This window comes from Camelus ferus, chromosome 32 (assembly GCF_009834535.1).
Source record: "Camelus ferus isolate YT-003-E chromosome 32, BCGSAC_Cfer_1.0, whole genome shotgun sequence".
Taxonomy (NCBI): domain Eukaryota; kingdom Metazoa; phylum Chordata; class Mammalia; order Artiodactyla; family Camelidae; genus Camelus; species Camelus ferus.
The window spans coordinates 18,202,636-18,220,551 of record NC_045727.1 but is presented as its reverse complement, the minus strand read 5'-3'; the positions used below and the strand labels follow the sequence as shown (position 1 = coordinate 18,220,551).

At 45.6% G+C, this 17,916-nt stretch overlaps 1 protein-coding gene across 1 annotated transcript in view; it reads left to right on the top strand.

Annotated features, from left to right (window-relative positions):
• Positions 1 to 17,916, top strand: part of SVOP (SV2 related protein) — a 60,627-nt gene that overhangs the window by 40,299 nt on the left and 2,412 nt on the right. The window contains exons 9-15 of the mRNA XM_006176152.3: positions 837 to 965; positions 3,317 to 3,390; positions 6,406 to 6,482; positions 10,278 to 10,385; positions 12,956 to 13,067; positions 13,958 to 14,039; positions 17,324 to 17,413. Coding sequence (XP_006176214.1) covers positions 837 to 965; positions 3,317 to 3,390; positions 6,406 to 6,482; positions 10,278 to 10,385; positions 12,956 to 13,067; positions 13,958 to 14,039; positions 17,324 to 17,413 — 672 coding nt within the window. The remainder of the gene's footprint in view (positions 1 to 836; positions 966 to 3,316; positions 3,391 to 6,405; positions 6,483 to 10,277; positions 10,386 to 12,955; positions 13,068 to 13,957; positions 14,040 to 17,323; positions 17,414 to 17,916) is intronic.

Here is a 17,916-nt window from a genome sequence, read left to right as displayed (position 1 = left end):
CAAGGGGTGCTGGGAAATGTAGTTCCTGGCTGGGCAGCCATATCCGAGTACAACTCTATGCTATGGAAAGGGAGGCATGAATTTTAATGGACACGAGCAATCTCTGCTACAATCTCATTTTACTAATGAGGCAACTGAGGCCCAGAGAGGTTGATTGACCCGTCAAAAGGCACACAGCAAATAAACAACAGAACTTATTTGAACCAGATTTTCTGACTCCCAGCCTTACCTTCTGTTATTTCACAGATTGCTGTTGCTTTGTTTTATGAAGATATCTTTATCTAGTCACTTGGGGTTGGGCCTCTGTTAGGTCTAAAGGTCTTTCTGATTTCTTTCTGTCTCTTTGAGTTTGCAAGGTGATGCTGAACACAGGTGAGGTGTAGTTTCTTGAGAGATGATGATGATGGTGAGAGTGGTGGACTTTTATATTTTTTCCTTTTCTAGTGTCAGTCAATTTAATTCAGCCATCACCTGGAACTCAGCAGTACCAAATTATAGTCATAGCAATGGCAACAGTAACACCTCCATTAACCCATTCCAGGCACTGTGCTAAGCGCTTTGACTGGAATATCCCATTTGATCCTCTCAACAACCCTAAGAAGGGTGATCCATTATTATCCCCATTCTATGGATGAGGAAATGGAGGCACAGAGAGATCAAGTTATCGCTCAAGGTCACAGAGCACATAATCAATGGCAGTGCCAGGATTTGAAGCCAGTCTTCTGGCTCCGGAGCCTCCACTCTTAAGGACTCTACACACAGATAAGAGTGTATGTTTGGGACCGAGCATTCTGTTCTGCCCTAACTGGCCACATCTGGGTCTCCTGTCCCCATAGTGGCTGCCAGAGAGTGCAAGATATGATGTACTGTCCGGGAACCAGGAGAAGGCTATCGCCACCTTAAAGAGGATAGCCACAGAAAACGGAGCCCCCATGCCTCTGGGGAAACTCATCATCTCCAGACAGGTTGGTGACTGGCAGACTGATTCAATGCATGTCCCTGCATGCGCTGGGGAGCGTGTGTACATGACGGGGGCAGGGGGTGTCCCTGTGCTTGTGGGTATACAGCGAGTGGCTGGGGCAGGGCGCCTTTGACAGGACCTGCAAGGGGAATTTGGCAGCTGCAGTCTGTGTATTTTCACTTCCAAGTCCTTAAAGTGCCACTTGGAGAACTTAGCCAGTGACTAGAGAAATGGAATATAATGTCCCTTAATGGGTCCTGTAACTACTACTGCTTCAGTTTCATCTGTCAGCACCCATGAAGTCTGATTAGCAAATGTGATTGATTGTCAAAGGCTTGACAATAAAACCACATTAGAAAGTGCAGGGATAGGCTTAGATCCAAGGCGCCATACTGCGCCACCCTGCGTGCCCGTGTAGCCTGTCCGTAATGGATGGTGCATCGCTCCCCATGGCAACACCATCAGGGAATACGCTTTAGTGAGTATTTATGAGCACCTAGCACAGGTACAAATGGGAAGAAAGGAGCTGGATTAAAGGCAGCAGTTCCTGCCCTCAAGAATCATCCAAGCACCTTAGAGAAACATCACAAATGCACGTAAGCAAACAACAGACCCGACAAGGAAATAGTATTTCTGATTATTTCTATACTATGCAAAAAGAACTGAGTGGAATTTCATCTGATTGAGAGGTAGTGTTAGGCAGGGGTCTCACAACGTGGAAGCCAGAAGACCCCCGATCCACTTTGGGAGGCACAGTGGTGGGGTAGGGGGGCATCCCAAAGAACCTGGGGTGCAGAAGCCGCCTTTAGTTGCCTTTGCGGAGAGGCCACGTTCTCCTCCCTGCCTCCTGGTTGAAGTTGCTCCGGGTGGAGAAAGCACACAGTGGTTTGAAGTGTGTTTTGCGAAGTGAAAGTGTCAAACATGGATGCTCCAGTTGTGGTCTTCACCTTGGAAGGGGGCTGCTGCTGTGGGGGGCCTCACTGTGTTTCAGAGTGCCCTGCTGTGGGCCCCTTTTTCTTTTAATGGAGGTGCTGGGGATTGAACCCAGGACCTCCTGCAGGCGAAGCATGCACTCTAGCACTGTGCTATACCCCACTCCCAGCCCTGGGTTTTTGTTTTTTGGGGGGTTTTTTGATGGAGGTCATGCGGACAGGTGCATAGCTGATGCAGCCAGGGGCAGCCAAGCCCACAGAGAGAGAGCTCTCTCAGGTCCAGGAAGGCTCCAAGGAGGTGGTGAATCTCCCATCACCAAAAAGAGGAGAGAAGGGCTTTCCAGAAGCAGACCAGTTCTCCAAAAGCCAATTTTCCTGAACTGACTTGCCAGTGTAACCATTTACCAAAAACTTATTTTAAGGGTTATTCTTTTTGAATATATTTAGTAAATAGGAATATATTTTTCCCATGTATATATGAATACATCTATTCCTCAATATATTCCCTCTAAAACTATATTAATGAATACATCCCTAAATATATCAATGAATGAATCCATTCTAAAATATATTCAATAACTACTAACATTCACGGTAAGCATATTAATGAGTATTGCTTTTTTTTTATTCACGAATATATTGAGGCGGGCGTGGGTAAGAGCTCAGTGGTAGAGCACGTGCTGAGCATGCCTGAGGTCCTAGGTTCAGTCCCCAGGACCTCCATTAAAAAAAAGGCTTGAAAAAGTTAAGAAACAAATAAATACATTACAAAAATATTCTATTCACAAAGACAATATTCATAGATTAAACCACCTATAACCCATAATCTTAAAAAAAATTTTTTTAGCATGTTTAGATAAGTAAGCACTACTCAAATTGCTATGAAGAAAAATACATTCATTAAATATATTGAAGAAGAAGATAATCACAATCATAGAATATGTATATATTTTTAAACAGAACATTGCAAAGCAAAGATCTGGTAAGTTACTAAGTTATATAAAATCAGCAAATGGGTCATTTAGTTAATCGATCTTTTGGCAAGTGGGCTTTTGGCGAATTGATTTTCAGCACATTCATTTTGATCATCTTGACCAGCAGCTGGCTTTGGGTGGGGAAGGCATGAAATGGTCTGAGACATCTTGGACTAATTGTTTGCTCCCCGGGTCCATGGAATCGCCCAAGAGGGCTCAAAGGGGCCACACCGGAGGGGGTCTGCCTCCCGGCTCCAGGATTCCAGGTTGGAGTGGGGATGAGGTATGTCTCCATCCTTCAGGAATCCCCTGGGTTCTCGGGTATTGAATGTCCAGCCCAGCAGAAATCCTGCCTCCCAGCCGCGGGTGTTCACTTGTCTCAGGCCACCAGCCGGTGTCCACACATCTGCAGGGGAGGAGAGTAAATGGCATTCTTTGTCTTGCAACAGGAAGACCGAGGCAAAATGAGGGACCTTTTCACACCCCATTTTAGATGGACGACCTTGTTGCTGTGGTTTATATGGTAAGAACCATTTGTCGATGCTTTGGTCCTCATCTGCGCCCTGTTTTGGGTTTTGTTCTAACTCGGAGCACAGAGAACTTTTCCATCTAGGGCAACATTTACAAAATTGAGCATCAATTTCCTGACTTCCGTGTTATGCAGAGATCGCCTGTACTATTATTTTCTTTGTCTTTTTCTTTAATGTGACTCACTTTTTACTCCGATAAATGTCTTTTCAAAGGGAACTTTGTATATCTGCTTTAAGGAAAATCTTTAATTGCAGGCCACAGATAGAAGTCGCTTTTAAAGATAAATATAGTCGATCCTCTCTAGCCACACATTTCACATCCAAGGATTCAACCAACTGCAGATGGAAAATATTCAGAAAGGGGGAAAAAATCTGAGAAGTTCTAAAAAGCAAAATTTGAATTTGCTGTGCATTGATGGCTATTTACATAACGTTTATATTGTAGTTACAACTCTTTACATAGCACTTACATTGTATTGGGTGTTCTAAGTAGTCTAGAGATGATCTGAAGTATATGGGAGGATGTGTGTAGGTTATATGCAAATACTATGTATGCCATCTTATATAAGGGACTTGAGCATCCAAGGATTTTGGTATTCACAGGGCACCCTGGAACTAACCCCCTACGGATACCAACGGATGCCAGTACAGTAACAAGTAGCTAGATTGATGATATGCCAAGGCACTGAGCTGCTGTGTTTAAGAGACTGGGAGAGAGAGGAGGTGTTAAGGACTCATTAGCACCTAAGTTAAGACTGAGATATGAAACTTAAAGGGATTTTTTTTTAATTGACGTATAGTTGATTCATAATATTGAGTTAGTCTCTGGTGCACAGCAAAGTGATTCAGTTACATATACATATATATTCCTTTTCATATTATTTTTCTTTATAGGCTCTTACAAGTTATTGAAGCTAGTTGCCTGTGCTGTACAGTAGGACCTTGTTGTTTATCCATTCCGTATATAGTTGTTTGCACCTGCTAATCCCAGACTCCCAATTTATCCCTTCCCTGCCCCTTTCCCAAAAGGGAATTTTTTTTCCGCAATGAGATTTACTATCTTTGCTGTATCGGTCCCCTCTCCTCTCATATTACCGTGGGGACCACCAGTGGTACAGGGCCCATATTTGGGGAACCACTGATTTGGTCAACTTGGGCATTCTTTTCACTTTCAGTTCTCATCTTGTTCCGCTTTTTCTTATAAAAGCAACCAGGGCTATGGCTGGAGTGCATCTGCCGAGAGTCATGACCTTACGAGCCACAACTAGTCACATTTCAGCCACGCTTTCAACTCTTTCTACCAAATTGTGTACACAGCATTAACAGTGCGCAAAACTGGCCCCGCTAAGGCTCTGTATTCTGTTTTGAACTTTTCCTGTTCACCTTCGAGCAGAGGTGCTAATCAGCAAGGGGAGGGTCCTCAAAGAGGTCGATTGCAGGCAAGGGGAAGGGAAAGCTTTGATAATAGGCAGCACCAGGCTCCACCTCTGCCCCTGCATTGTCCCCGAGACCTTAATCAACTCACCAAGCATCAATTAAACACCTGCTGTGTGCCCAGGACAAAGATGGAGTCTGCAGGATATTTTAAAAGATGAGGAAACAGAACTGAGAGTATCTGTCTTTGAGTGCATGTGATTCTGTTGAGCTGACACTTCTCGAATGCTAAGCAATTAATTAGAGGCTAATTTTAGAAGACTGTAGAAATCACTAAATTTGCTAGCACGTACCATCACCCAAGGAAGTTAATCATCAGCTTCTGATTATGACTGAGTTCTATGTAACTGTACTATAGGACGAGAATATTCTGGCTCAGGCAACGGTCGAGAATTAATTAACTGTGTCATTCTGCTTTGAGATGCTCGTGAAGCCTGCAGACTCCACAGTTGACTGGGCACACAGCAGGCGTTTAATAAATGCCTGGTGACTTGATTCAGCTCTCAGGAATACCTGGGCAGAGCTGGAGCCCAGTTCTGCGCACAGGTTTCCACCCCCCACTATTCAAAAAGAGAGAAAGATTCTGGGGGGAGGGTACAGCTCAGGTGGTAGATTGCATGCTTAGCACGCACGAGGTCCTGGGTTCAATCTCCAGCACTTCCATTAAAAATAAATAAATAAATGATAAATAATAAAACTTAACTACTCTCCCTTGCCAAAAAAAAAGTTAAAAAAAGAAAAAAGTAGAGAAAGATTCCAGTGAAACCTTTCATATGCTGAAATGGCATAAAGCGAAGAAGTAATTACTGGAGGACATATCTTGCTAATAAAGGAAACAAAATAAATGGAGATAAACCACAGATGCTGGCAGACACAGTTCAGGGCTCTGGCAGCTTGGAGGCTGAGATGCTGAGATGCTGAGTGTAGTTCCCGGGGTAGGCGCTGGGTGGCGTCACTCTGGCTGCTTGGGGCCTTGCTTCCTCTACAAAATGAACACAATGCTATTTTCACTTTTCATCCTTTTTTAGTAAAAGTCGAAATCCTCTTTGGATTTCTTCCGGTTAGCGAAAAGACGTACTAATGTAGGGCTTCCTTAAAAAAAGAGAAGTGGAGTAAAGCAAACTTTCAAAAACTGGGGCATACCTAGGTTATCAAAGCTTTCCCTCGCTCTTCCCTATCCAGGTGGACCAGCTCAACCCAGAAGCCTTGGCGTCTGTTGACATGGGTCAACGATGACTGTTTTCAACAAAATTTTGGTCCCCCCATTTTTTCCCTCCTTTTGTCAGTTGAGTAAACAGCCTTGAGGGTGGCATGTCTGTGATATAGTGCTGTTCCTGATCTTTCACAGGACACAGGATCACTTCCTATGTCCTTTGTTTATCACATCACTGTGCTTTGTACCTGCCACCCTCCTGCCCAAGGGTCCAGGAAAGCCCCCAAAGGCCGAGTGTGGCCTGAGCCCAAGGACTAGTCTCTGCTGCCACTGTAGATGCACATCCTTCCCGAACGGATGGGGAACGGGGACTTTCATTCCTCCGATCACTTCCTTACCATTCTTGCATCCTTCCTGGCAGGTTTTCCAATGCGTTTTCTTACTACGGATTAGTTCTGCTCACCACTGAGCTCTTCCAGGCGGGAGATGTTTGCAGCAGTAAGTATCACTGCCCTTTACCAGTTAACGAGCCCCACTTCCAACGCACAAGGTCATGCACACACTCCCACCCCAGGTTCTGCCCTTCCAGAGCCTGGCCTTGCGCAAAGTCTGGTGAATTTATCCCCACCAACTCTAGGGGGAATGTTTCAGAAAAAAAATCTGTGTAGGAGAAAGCTGGGCTGCGGTTTCCAAGGTGCTGTGGTAGCAACCTGGACCATCTTGTCATGATGATGCAGGGAAACAGATGTGGGGCATGAGGAGGGCTGTGTCCTAGGTCTCGGTTGAGCCCCTGGGATGTGGGTCCTTAGTCGCGCAGGAAAGAATTCAAGAGCGAGCCACAGTTGAGTGAAGGTAGATTTATTCAGAGAGATACATTGAAAGGCAAGAGAAAGGCCATGAGGTGTGGGGGTTGGGTGCTCAGATTAAAAGTAGGTACACACTCCATAGACAGAGTGTGGACCGTCTCCGAAGAGGGAGAGAGAGGGGTGGCCCCGAGGCACCGTGTTACTGATTTTTATGGGCTCGGTGGCTTCATGTGCTAGTAAGTGGAAGGACTAGTCTAAGGGGAAGGGGCTGGGATTCCCAGGAAGTTGGCCATTGTCCTCTCTTTGACCTTTTGTGGCTAGCCTTGAGACTGCCATGGTGCCTGTGGGCGTGTTATTCACCATGTTGATATATCACAGTGAGCGTATAATGAAGCTCAAGACCTGCTAGAAGTTAAGTCTCTCATCATCTTGAGCCTCAAGGCCTCCTGGGGGTTGAATCTTACACCATTTTGATGTTAACTGCTGTAACATTTTTTGAATGGCTGTGCCCTGCCCCCTTCCTGTCTCATTGATAGAGGTGATATTATCATGGAGTCACATTTAATGTCCCCTAAAGGGCTCCATGAAGTACAGCACTGAGTTCTACAGCTGTGACTCCGGGTAGCAATCCTGATGTGTGCAGTAAGTCTGAGAACCAGACTGGAGCTCAATGCTGTCCACACGACAGAAACACCTGGGGGAGATTTTAAACCAGGGTTGCGACCTTTAAACAATACCCAGACCAATTTAACCCGCATCTTTGAGGGGTGGGGCCCCGACATTAGTGAGTTTTAAAAGGTCCCCCGGTAATTCTATTGTAAAACTGGAGGACTGAATAAAAAGCAAAGTCTATCTATGATGTCTGGGCTTTCAAAGCATTGTCTTTAAGAGGATCCCAGATTCCTAGCACTGAACTCAGGCTGGGGGATCAAGCGATCAAGTCCTTGCCTGTTGGCAGGATTTGTCCAATTCTCTTTTTCATGGTAAGCCTCTGTAATCTTAGTTAATAGTTTTGCTTATTGGTATAAGGATTTAACGAGATAGCAGAGTCATAGCTCACAGGGAAGGGGTGGGACAGACAGTCTTCAGTGAACTGCCCTGAGGAAGCATCTCAGTTGTAGATTCGAGGTTTGGTATTCATTGAGCCTAAATCATGCGCCCCGAACAGTGGACATGCTTAAGCAAAGCAGGGGGTCCAGTGGCATGTTATAAAGCAAGGGTTGGCAGAGTTTTTCTGTAAAGGGCCAGAGAGTAAATATTTTGGGCTTTGTGGACCAAAGGACTCTGCGCTTGTAGCAGAAAAGCAGTTGTGGACAAATATATAAACCAACAAGCCTTGCGTGTGTTCCAAGAAGACCTCTTTTATGACCACAAATTTGAATTTCATATCATTTTTATGTCCTGAAAGGTGGTTCTTCTTTTGATTTTAAAAATCATTTAAAAAAATGCAAGAAGCATCTTTAGCCTGCCGGCCTGGCAGAAATAGGCAGGAGACCAGATGTGGCCTGCAGGCAGCGGTTTTGCCAATCCGTGTTCAAAGTGCCCTCTGGGAGGGGAAGGGGGAACGGGAGAACTCAGCGGCAGAGTGGTTCAACCCCCAGTACAGTCCCTCCTTTAAAATAATTAAGTAAACATCAGGGAGCCTGGTTTCCAGCACCAAATCACTGTGAGACCTTGGGCAAGTCATTCATTCAATTCAATTGCAAAGAAATTCAGTTTCTACATGCCAGGTGCTGGTCTAGGTGTTTGATATAGCAGTGAAAACAAAACACAAATATCCCCACTCCATGAGTTTATATTTTTAGTGAGGGCAGAGAGAGAGAGAGAGAAAGAATAGCATAGTAAGTAAGGAAATTATACAGTCTGTTGAAAGGTGATAGGTACGTTAAAGGAAAAAATTTGAAGGTCAGATCATGCCTCTCCTACCAATATGAAATGAACACATATCAAAGGCTTTATTTTGTTTAACTCATCAATGAATGAAGGAACTGGTTGTTAAGAACTGTGGAAAGTCTGAGATCTTACCTATTTGCCAGCTAACGAGCTAGCCTTTCCCAGTTTCCAGAGATGCTAGCGGAAGATGCGGCCTTCCTGGGTCAGAGACAAAGGACCGTTACTCACAGTAATAGCACTTGCTAGGGTATCAGCAGTTTCTGACACTTGTTCCTTGAGCCCCAATTCCTACTGGGCGATGTGAAGAGGGCAGGTGACACAAAAAGCAGGGGGTTGTGTTACAGTAGAGGAACCCTGAGCTTAGGGCACCCAGACCTTTTCTACCATATGCTAAGCCCGCCTGCTCCTTGTTCTGCAGAAAGATGCTGTATCTTCAAAGACCGTAAGCAAACCTGCCCTTTGCACCAAAGAGAAATCCTCCCTATCTTTCAATGCTGTTTGCTAAACTAAAATCCTTGAAAAGATAGTCCAGAACAAAAGTAGCCAGTGCCTCTGCTTACAAAACATGCGAAAAATGTGAGAGCTGCTTGGAGAATTATCTAACACCAGCAAGAGGTTACAACTGGTTCAAAGGAGAATTCAAAAAACACATGTATGTAGGAAATCAGAAAGGCTGAAATGGATTTACACCTAGAGGCAAAAGTCAGCTGTGTGCAGAAGGCAATAGTCAATTGCATCACCACCGGACACAATCTGCATTTTGATGGACAAGAATCATTTGCATTAGGATTACTGTGAAGAGTTGTAAACTAGCTTACAGATAATTGAAGATGAGAAAACCAATAAGGGTTCACCAGACAGGACATTTTGCCCATTTGAAAGTCCTTCACTCTGTTTCCTAACAAATGATATGGAGGGAAAAAAAGATAAAGCAGAGTAAGAGAGATCGGGAGTGTGGGGCACAGTAAGGGGCCATGGGTAGGTCAAAGTTTTACATGGGGTGGTCAGGGTGGCCTCAATGAGAAGGTGAGATTTAAAGAAAGGCTTGAAGGAGGTGAGAAAATTAGTCATGGGATATATAAAGTGCAGCTGAGGGAGAGAGCAGATGATGCAAAGGTCCTGAGGCAGGAATGTGCCTTACTTCACAAAGGAACAGCGAGGAAAAGAGTGTGACTGGAGTAAAGTGAGCAGAGGGAGGGAGAGAGAAGGTGGGATCAGGGAAGTAATGGGGGCCAGATAATATAGGTGGGGGCACAGAAGCCACCCTAGAGTCTGTCTGCCACCAAAGCACCTAGTCTGTGCCATTTCTGGGCTAAGCACATTCATGTGCACAGCCTGGTTTCATTCCCTTGACCACCTTGCCCAGTGGTTTTATTAGCCCCAGTTTAGGAAGGAAACTGAGGCTCAGTGAGATGAAGCTGTAAGACCGCTGGGTAGGATTCACACCTGAGTCCGTCTCACTCCCGAGCCTGTGCTCCTTCGATGGCACCCCAGCCAAATCATCCTCAGGGAAGGAGGTGTGGGGGAGCGGGAGGGTGTGATTCAAGAGGGCGCATGGCTCTTCCTCCTTTTCTCTCTGTCTCTCACCTCCCAGTCTCCAGCCGGAAGAAGGCAGTAGAGGCAAAATGCAGCCTGGCCTGCGAGTATCTGAGCAAGGAGGATTACATGGACTTGCTGTGGACCACCCTCTCTGAGTTCCCAGGTGAGGGACCTGTGCAAGGTGGGGCTGGGGCAGGGCAGCCTGAGAGCATGGCATCCGCTCAGCTGATGGCTCTAGCTGGTGCCGCCTGGAAGCAAATCCCATTTCTAGGGGAAGCCAGGGATTTCTTTCCCCCAATCCTTAGCTACAAGTTGTCAAGGGGGTGACGTTTTACTCTACTGAAAAGCTAAAACGTTAAGCTGCCCACTTTGGGGCATGCTGGCTGAAGACATGAGACCCCTGGGTCAGGGACAAAAGACTATTACCCCACAGCACAGCAAGCCACCTGAGTAGTACATTAGCTCTGGCTCCCCGTGCCCCCAAGTCCCATGGGGATGACGAGGAAGGGTCCCGGTGAATCTTACACATGCAGTGGATTTGCAACACAGCTGAGGCATCTCAGCCGAATCTTTTATAATAGGCAGCCAGAAACCTGTTTAGCCTTTGCTCCAGAGAGAATCATCTTTATTATATTGGAGAGTAAACAGACCGTCCCCAGGCTCTAAGAGGAGACGGTATCTCTACCTCCCAAGGCTGTTGGCTCTACAAACAACCTTGAAATGCTAGCCTAGAACAAAAGGGCAGCTAGTGCCTCTGCTCACAAGATGTGCAGGAATACAAGAGACCCATGGAGAATTGTTCCCCGACACCAGTCACGCTGGAAAGGATCAGTGGGATGTTAAAACTCCAAACCTGCACCTAAAGCAAAGGTGATCTTTTTCCTTTAAAAATAATAATTATTACAACAATCATCATATCTGGCATTTATCAAGTGCTTACTGTATGCATACATGTATACTGTGCTGTGTATTTTGCAGATATGGTCTCTTTTAATCTTGTGAAGTAGTCTAATTATTTCCATTTTACATCTGAAGAAACTGAGCTTGGAGAGATGTAGCAAAAATTGTTCCTGCCTCTTGCAGCTGCCAATGTCTGCATCTCTGTGCCTGAGGGCTCTCTCAGGAGGAGTGGAAAGAGTCGGTGTCTAAAAGCAAGGTGGCTGCAAGTGCCAGGGAGTTAACACCTGGGAACAGCCTTCAAACAGTAACTGTGGGAGTTGGGGGTATAAATACCCCAGCTTCCTCACCCATCAGGGAGGAGAATTTAAGGTGCATGTTCCACACTGGCTCCCAGAGTCCTCCAGTGGAATTCAGCAGCAATTGCCCACAGTGGTAACTTGCTTGATATGCACCCTGATTAGTTGTTCCCCTTTTCTGTTTCACTTCTCCACTCTCCTACTGGTACCTTCTCAGATGACCTCCCAAGTAAACACCTTGCACTTGAACCCTTGTCACAGGGTCTACATCTGGTAAAACCCAACTAAGACAGTGAGTGTCCTACAGCTGACAGAGCTAGGACCTGTGTTCCTATCCCAGAGCCCAGAATCCACCCTTGTACTCCACTTCTGTCTTTCTTCTAAAACCCTTTCCCCATATAGTTTAGCAGGTAACACTAAAGGTGTTCAACTCAGCATAACAGCCACCATTTCCACAATGTCAAGTGCTCACCATTTCCAGCCATGATTTTACCTTTCTGAAACTCAGATTCTTCTTCCTCATTTATTACACATATTCTTTTGTTGTTCTGTTCACTGATATACCCCAAGATCCTAGAACAGCCCCTGACACACAGTGTAGGCACTCAGTGTATTTATTGAATAAATGTGAAAAATGGGCTATTTGCATTTCTTTTAGAGGTTTTGTTTTGATGACTGAACAAGATAATAGATGTAAAAGTGCTTGGCCCAGATATGATTATTATTATTAAGCAATATGCTAAACCACCTCTACTGAGGTAGAGAGTTTTATTTTTATTTAGTCCTACTTTATCAGTAAAGAAATTGAGGTTCAGAGAAGGCCAGGGACTAACCTAAGACCACATGGCAAGTTAGAGGCAAGAATAGGCTTTATAACCCACATGTTTCTGACTCCCAGCCCAGGGATCTGCTACTTAGTTTTAGAGAATGCCCCTATTCAGGTCTCCTTGGTGCCTGTATTGGTTATCCATTGCTGTGTAACAAATTATCCCAAATTTTAGTGGCTTAAAACAACACATACTTAATTACAGTTTCCCAGGGTCAGGAGTCTGGGAGTGGCTTACTGGGTCCTCTGCTTCAGTGCATCTCACAAGGCTGCTATGGAGGTGTTGGCCCCGGGTCTGTGGTCTCATCTGAAAGCTCAAATAGGACAGGGCCTGTTTCAAACTCACTTCCCTGGTTGTTGATGGGATTCGATTCCACAAGGGTCGCTGAACCAAGGGCCTCAGTTCCCCATTGCCTATTGGCCAGAGGCCACCTTCCATTTCTTGCCAGGTGGCCTTCTCCATCAAGGCAAGCCCATGAGAAGAGCCAGGGAGAGAGAGAATGCCAACAAGACCCAAGTCAGTCATGTATTAAGTTCATCTCAGAACTGACATCTCATCATTTCTGCTGTGTTCTAGTCATTAGAAGCGGGTCATAAGGTCCAGCCCACCCTCAAGGGGAGGAGATTATACAGGGTGTGAATACCAGGAGGTGGGGGTCATTGGGGGCCACGTCAGACGCTGCCTCCCATGGCGCCCCTGCTCCCTTGCAGGTGTCCTTGTGACTCTCTGGATTATCGACCGCTTGGGCCGCAAGAAGACCATGGCCCTGTGCTTCGTCATTTTCTCCTTCTGCAGCCTCCTGCTGTTTATCTGTGTTGGAAGGTGGGTCGGGAATCAGCTCTCTCCAGCCAGCAGGCTAGTTTCTCCAGCTGTGGCCAGTGGCTCTTTGGGCCTGCAGGCTGTGGATGACATCCCCTGGGGTCACCCACCCCTCACTAGGACCGAGACTCTTGGCTGCCTCATAACTGATCAAAAGATCGGGCTCAATGGTGGGGTCTCTGATGAGGGTGGGGGTAGGAGGGCACTTGAGTCCAAGTTTTGCCCAAACACGACCACATTTAGACTTTGGGCGTCTTGTCCCAATGACGTCATGCGGATAACGCTTCAATTCCTCTATGGGTTTCTTCCCTGGCAATATTTCAGGGTCCTGTTTCTAACCCCCTTTATACATTCCTCTATTTTTCCCATCCATCAAGAGCTTTAGAACGTGCGATCGGCCTGTGCCTCTCTTGACCTCTGAAAGGCCCCAGAACAAACCACAGATGAGAAATCTGTAGAAGGTCTGGAGATACAGCTTAGATTCAGAAATGCTGACATCCAAAGACATGATGGGAACAGTGGAACAGAGGATTGGGGATCAGGATTACCCCAAAAACACTGAATAGAAGTTACTTTCCCCGAATCAGCTGCTTCCTGCCCCGACTGGGTCCTTTCTGGATTTGGGATTACTCATCCCACTTCTCCGCAAACTTGCCCCCTCTCTGGACACCACAGATATTTCCATCTCAGCCTGGAGCTTTGGAGAATGATGAACTTTTAAAAGCAGGCGTCTGGGGAGGGCACTGCATGCTGGCATGAACGTGAGTGGGGCGGAGGTAGCCGTTGCCCATTTTAGGATGTAAACTCCACCCCGGCAGATGAGACTTTGCTGAAACAAGCCGACAGAAAAAATACACCTGCTCATTTGATTTTTTTTTTTTTCCTTTCCCTAGAAACATGCTCACTCTGTTACTCTTCGTTGCAAGAGCCTTTATTTCTGGAGGTTTCCAAGCAGCCTATGTTTACACACCTGAGGTAGGATGGATGTCTGGGAGCGGTGGGGGCAGGGAGGGAGGAAGCTTTGCCGCCAGAAATACCCACCCACGGCTCCTTGGAATGAAATTTGTCCTGGAGCCTGAGTGGCGACTTTGAAGCCCTTCCAGGCTTTCCCCTCCTTTTTTTTTTTTTAAATTGAAGTATATAGTCAGTTTACAATGTTGTGTCATTTTCTGGTGTAATTCAGGCTTTCTTTCAATCATTGTTTCCTGCTTATAAAAGCTTATGTTCAATGTACTAGTTCCCAGTATTCTAGAACTGTATTAAAACCCCCAAACCAAAGGGCCCTTTGTTCCACCCTCCTAGAGGCAAGCCTCTTGACTGGTTCAATGTGTCTTCTTCCAGATTTTTCCCAAGCAGACGCGAACGTATGTTAGTGCATGTATCAAATTGGGTATCGGAGCAACTGAGATGAGTTTAATAAAGGAGCTAATTACAAAGGTGTTGGGTAAGGCTTAGGGAAACCAGAAAGTGATGGAGCAGAGCCCCAGAGCTCACGAGGGGGTGGAGGTGGCTGGGGACATGGCTAACCCCCAAGGCCTGTGGGGTGAGCAGAGGGGGTGTTACAGGGTCCCAGAGGGAACTGTGCAGAGAAAAGCTGTGACCTTTAGCTGAGAGTCATATGGATCTACTTTGTTCTTTTTAACAGCTGCTATCCTGTACAATACTGTTCTGTATTACATGCACACTATATTATTATATAGAACTCTTTACTGTATAATATATATGGTATATATTATATACTGTACTTTATTACGCTATATAATATAATGTATCATACTATATATTATGTACTATATGATACTATATCCATATATATACTATGTATATTATATACTATACTTTACTACACTGTGTAACATAGTATGGGCAAATTATAATTTTCTAACAGTTCTCCTCTCAATGGATATTTGAATTGTTTTCAAACTTTTCACTATTACAGTGCAGAGGTAAACAGCTTAACATATTCCTGTGTGCTTCCTTTAGAATAAATAAGATGTGGAATTGCTGAGTTAAAGCCTGTGATAAACATTACAAACATTGAGAGAGCCTGCAAAAGTCATCCTCTAAAACGCTGCATGAATTTTGTACTCCACTCGACAGCGTCTGAGCCTTGTCCATTTTCCCACACTCAGAGATGGTAGATTATTCGTTTTGTATTTATTGTATTTTGTCTCATCTTATTTTAGAGAGGGGCAAAGGGAGGGAGAGAAGAGTATGTACCAGGTTGTGTGCCGGGGGCGGGGCTGTCTAGATCGTCTGTCATGCCCTCTGGTCTGGACAGCCCTCCAGAGCCCTCACTCTGAGTCATCGTCCTGAGCCCTCCTTCTTCCACCCCACCTTCCAGGCCCAGCACCAACTCTGCCTCCTCCAGGAAGCCCTCCTGGATCTTCCCTCTCCCCTGACTTCATTTCACCCCCAGTGTCTGTGCCCCTCTTTGGTATTTTTAGGCATGCCACATAACCTGTCCCCCAAGGAGACCCCTCCTAACACTTCCTGTAGGCAGGGCCTGGGTCTCCTACTCTCTGTCCCGTCTGGCCTAGTGTCCCCTCAACAAAGGCTTATGGATTGAGTGCTGGAGCCTCTCAGATGGCATCAGTTGAAACTAGAAAGCTGCCTGCCCTGTGAGGACTCGGAGGCCCCTGGTCTACAGCGCCATACACCAGGGCCCAGCATACTATGACCCGCAGGCCATATCCAGCCCAAAAGCTAAGAATGGTTTTTATGTTTTTAAATGGTTGAAAGCAAAATCAAAAGCACATTTCTTGACACGTGAAAAAGATATGAAATTCAAAGGTCAGTGTTCACTCACAGAGCTTTATGGGAACAGGCCACACCCCTTCACATGCTGCCATTGTCCACGACTGCTTTTGTGTTAAAGCGGCCGAGCTGAGTAGTTGCTGGAGATCATGTGTCTCGCAGAGCCCAAATTATTTACTCTCTGGCCCTTTAAGAGAAAGTCTGCTGACTCCTGACTTAAACTAATCCAGCTGGCTATTCCCAACAATGAAGAATTGGTTAAATAAATGATGATTGATCCAAAGGATAGAATTTTGTACAGCCAGTAAAAATCACGCTATTGTGGGGAGGGTAGAGCTCAGTGGTAGAGTGCGTCCTGGATTCAATCCCTACAAAAAATAAATAAGTAAATAAACCTAATTACCCCCCAAAAACAAACAAAAATCACACTATTGTAATATTACTGCATGGGTAGCTTTTCAGTTAACTTCTGAATCCTCCTAAATTCCCCTAATTGCCACTTTCTAGGCCCTAAAAAAATCTCAAAAGAGATCACTTTTTGCTAAAACTTCAATAAATGTCACTTCTCTATATAGTATATTTTCCTCATCTGCTTTAATTCATGGTTTAAACTGTAGGGGTGGAAAAAAGGAAATATTATTCAATTGTGTCATTTGGACTTAAGAAACTCCAGCTCTGACCATAATACTAGAAGAGTCTTTGTAAATTCTAAGATGCTAAGACTGATGACGCCAGTCCAATGTATTTTTAATGAAAGTAGAATAAAATATATTCTCCTAAAATGAAAAAAAAAAAAATCACGCTGTGGTAGAAGACAGAATCTGGACATGGGAAATGCCCGCCACCTTTTTCTAAGAGGAAAAAAAACAGTCTGCATGTATAGAAATAGCTAACAGATAAAGTTATATCACCTCTAGGATCTGCCTTCATATAATTTAGGAGGGGAAGGAAGTGAGAAAGGGTGATTGAAACAAACACGGGGGCTGGGGGATGGTATAGCTGAGTGGTAGAGGGTGTGCTTAGCGCCTACGGGTTCAATCCCCAGCACCCCGTAAATCAATCGATCGATCAATTACCCCCCCTGAAAACAATTTTTGAAAAAGAAACAAACACAGGGTATTATGTTTGGTCCTGGAAGATTGGTTATAATTGTATTTTAGTCTGTGCTCGAAATTCTCTATGATGGAAACAAACAAAGAAACAGGAATCAATTACTTACTCATTTATCTGCTTGGACATAACCACCCAGGGCAGGCAGGACCCCCTTATGGGGTTCCCACCCCCAGCCTGGCCTCGTGCCCTCTTTCTCAGTTGAGTTTCCTCATCCCGTTTAGGGTGAGACTCTCCACCTGGCTCTCCCACCCCCCCTAACGGGATCACCAACACCTGAGGGGCTGAGACTGACTCAGGCCCGCCCACAGGGCTGATTCCCATCATTCCTGAGTCTGAGAGGTGGGAAGGGCCTGCTTTTTCTCGAGCCTTCTTTGGCGGCTGTGTTTCAGGTCTACCCCACGGCGACCCGAGCGCTGGGCCTGGGCACCTGCAGCGGCATGGCGAGGGTGGGCGCTCTCATCACCCCGTTCATTGCTCAGGTAGGTGTCACCCCCAATATGGGGCCGGTGGGGAGGTGTTGGGGGGGGTGACAAAAGCCAATGAGCGTGCCACACCATTACTATACCCCACCGAGCCTCTGCACTGCCCTCGGTGTGCATTATCTTAGCAACTCATCCTGGAGAGAAGCTGTATTACTTGCAAATGAGAAAACTGAGGCTCAGAGGAGTAAAGGGACTTGCCCAAGGTCACACAGCTGGGAAGCAGAGGAGCCGGGAATCAAACCCAATGATTTGGCTGAAAACAATTTGAATGAGAACAAACAAGCCACCATGCTTTCGTGGAAAATAAATATCCTGGTCCCCGCTTTCCGAGTTGGATAATTAGGTGCAGTTGCAGAATTTTATAGCTCATTGGGTCTTGACGCATTTCTATCCTTTGACAGGGGTTGGGGGAGGTTCTTACTATGAAATCTTTTTGCTTTTTTAATACCCATTTCCTTTTCTTATCGCCTTATTTTATTGAGTAAAAGTCGCACGACATA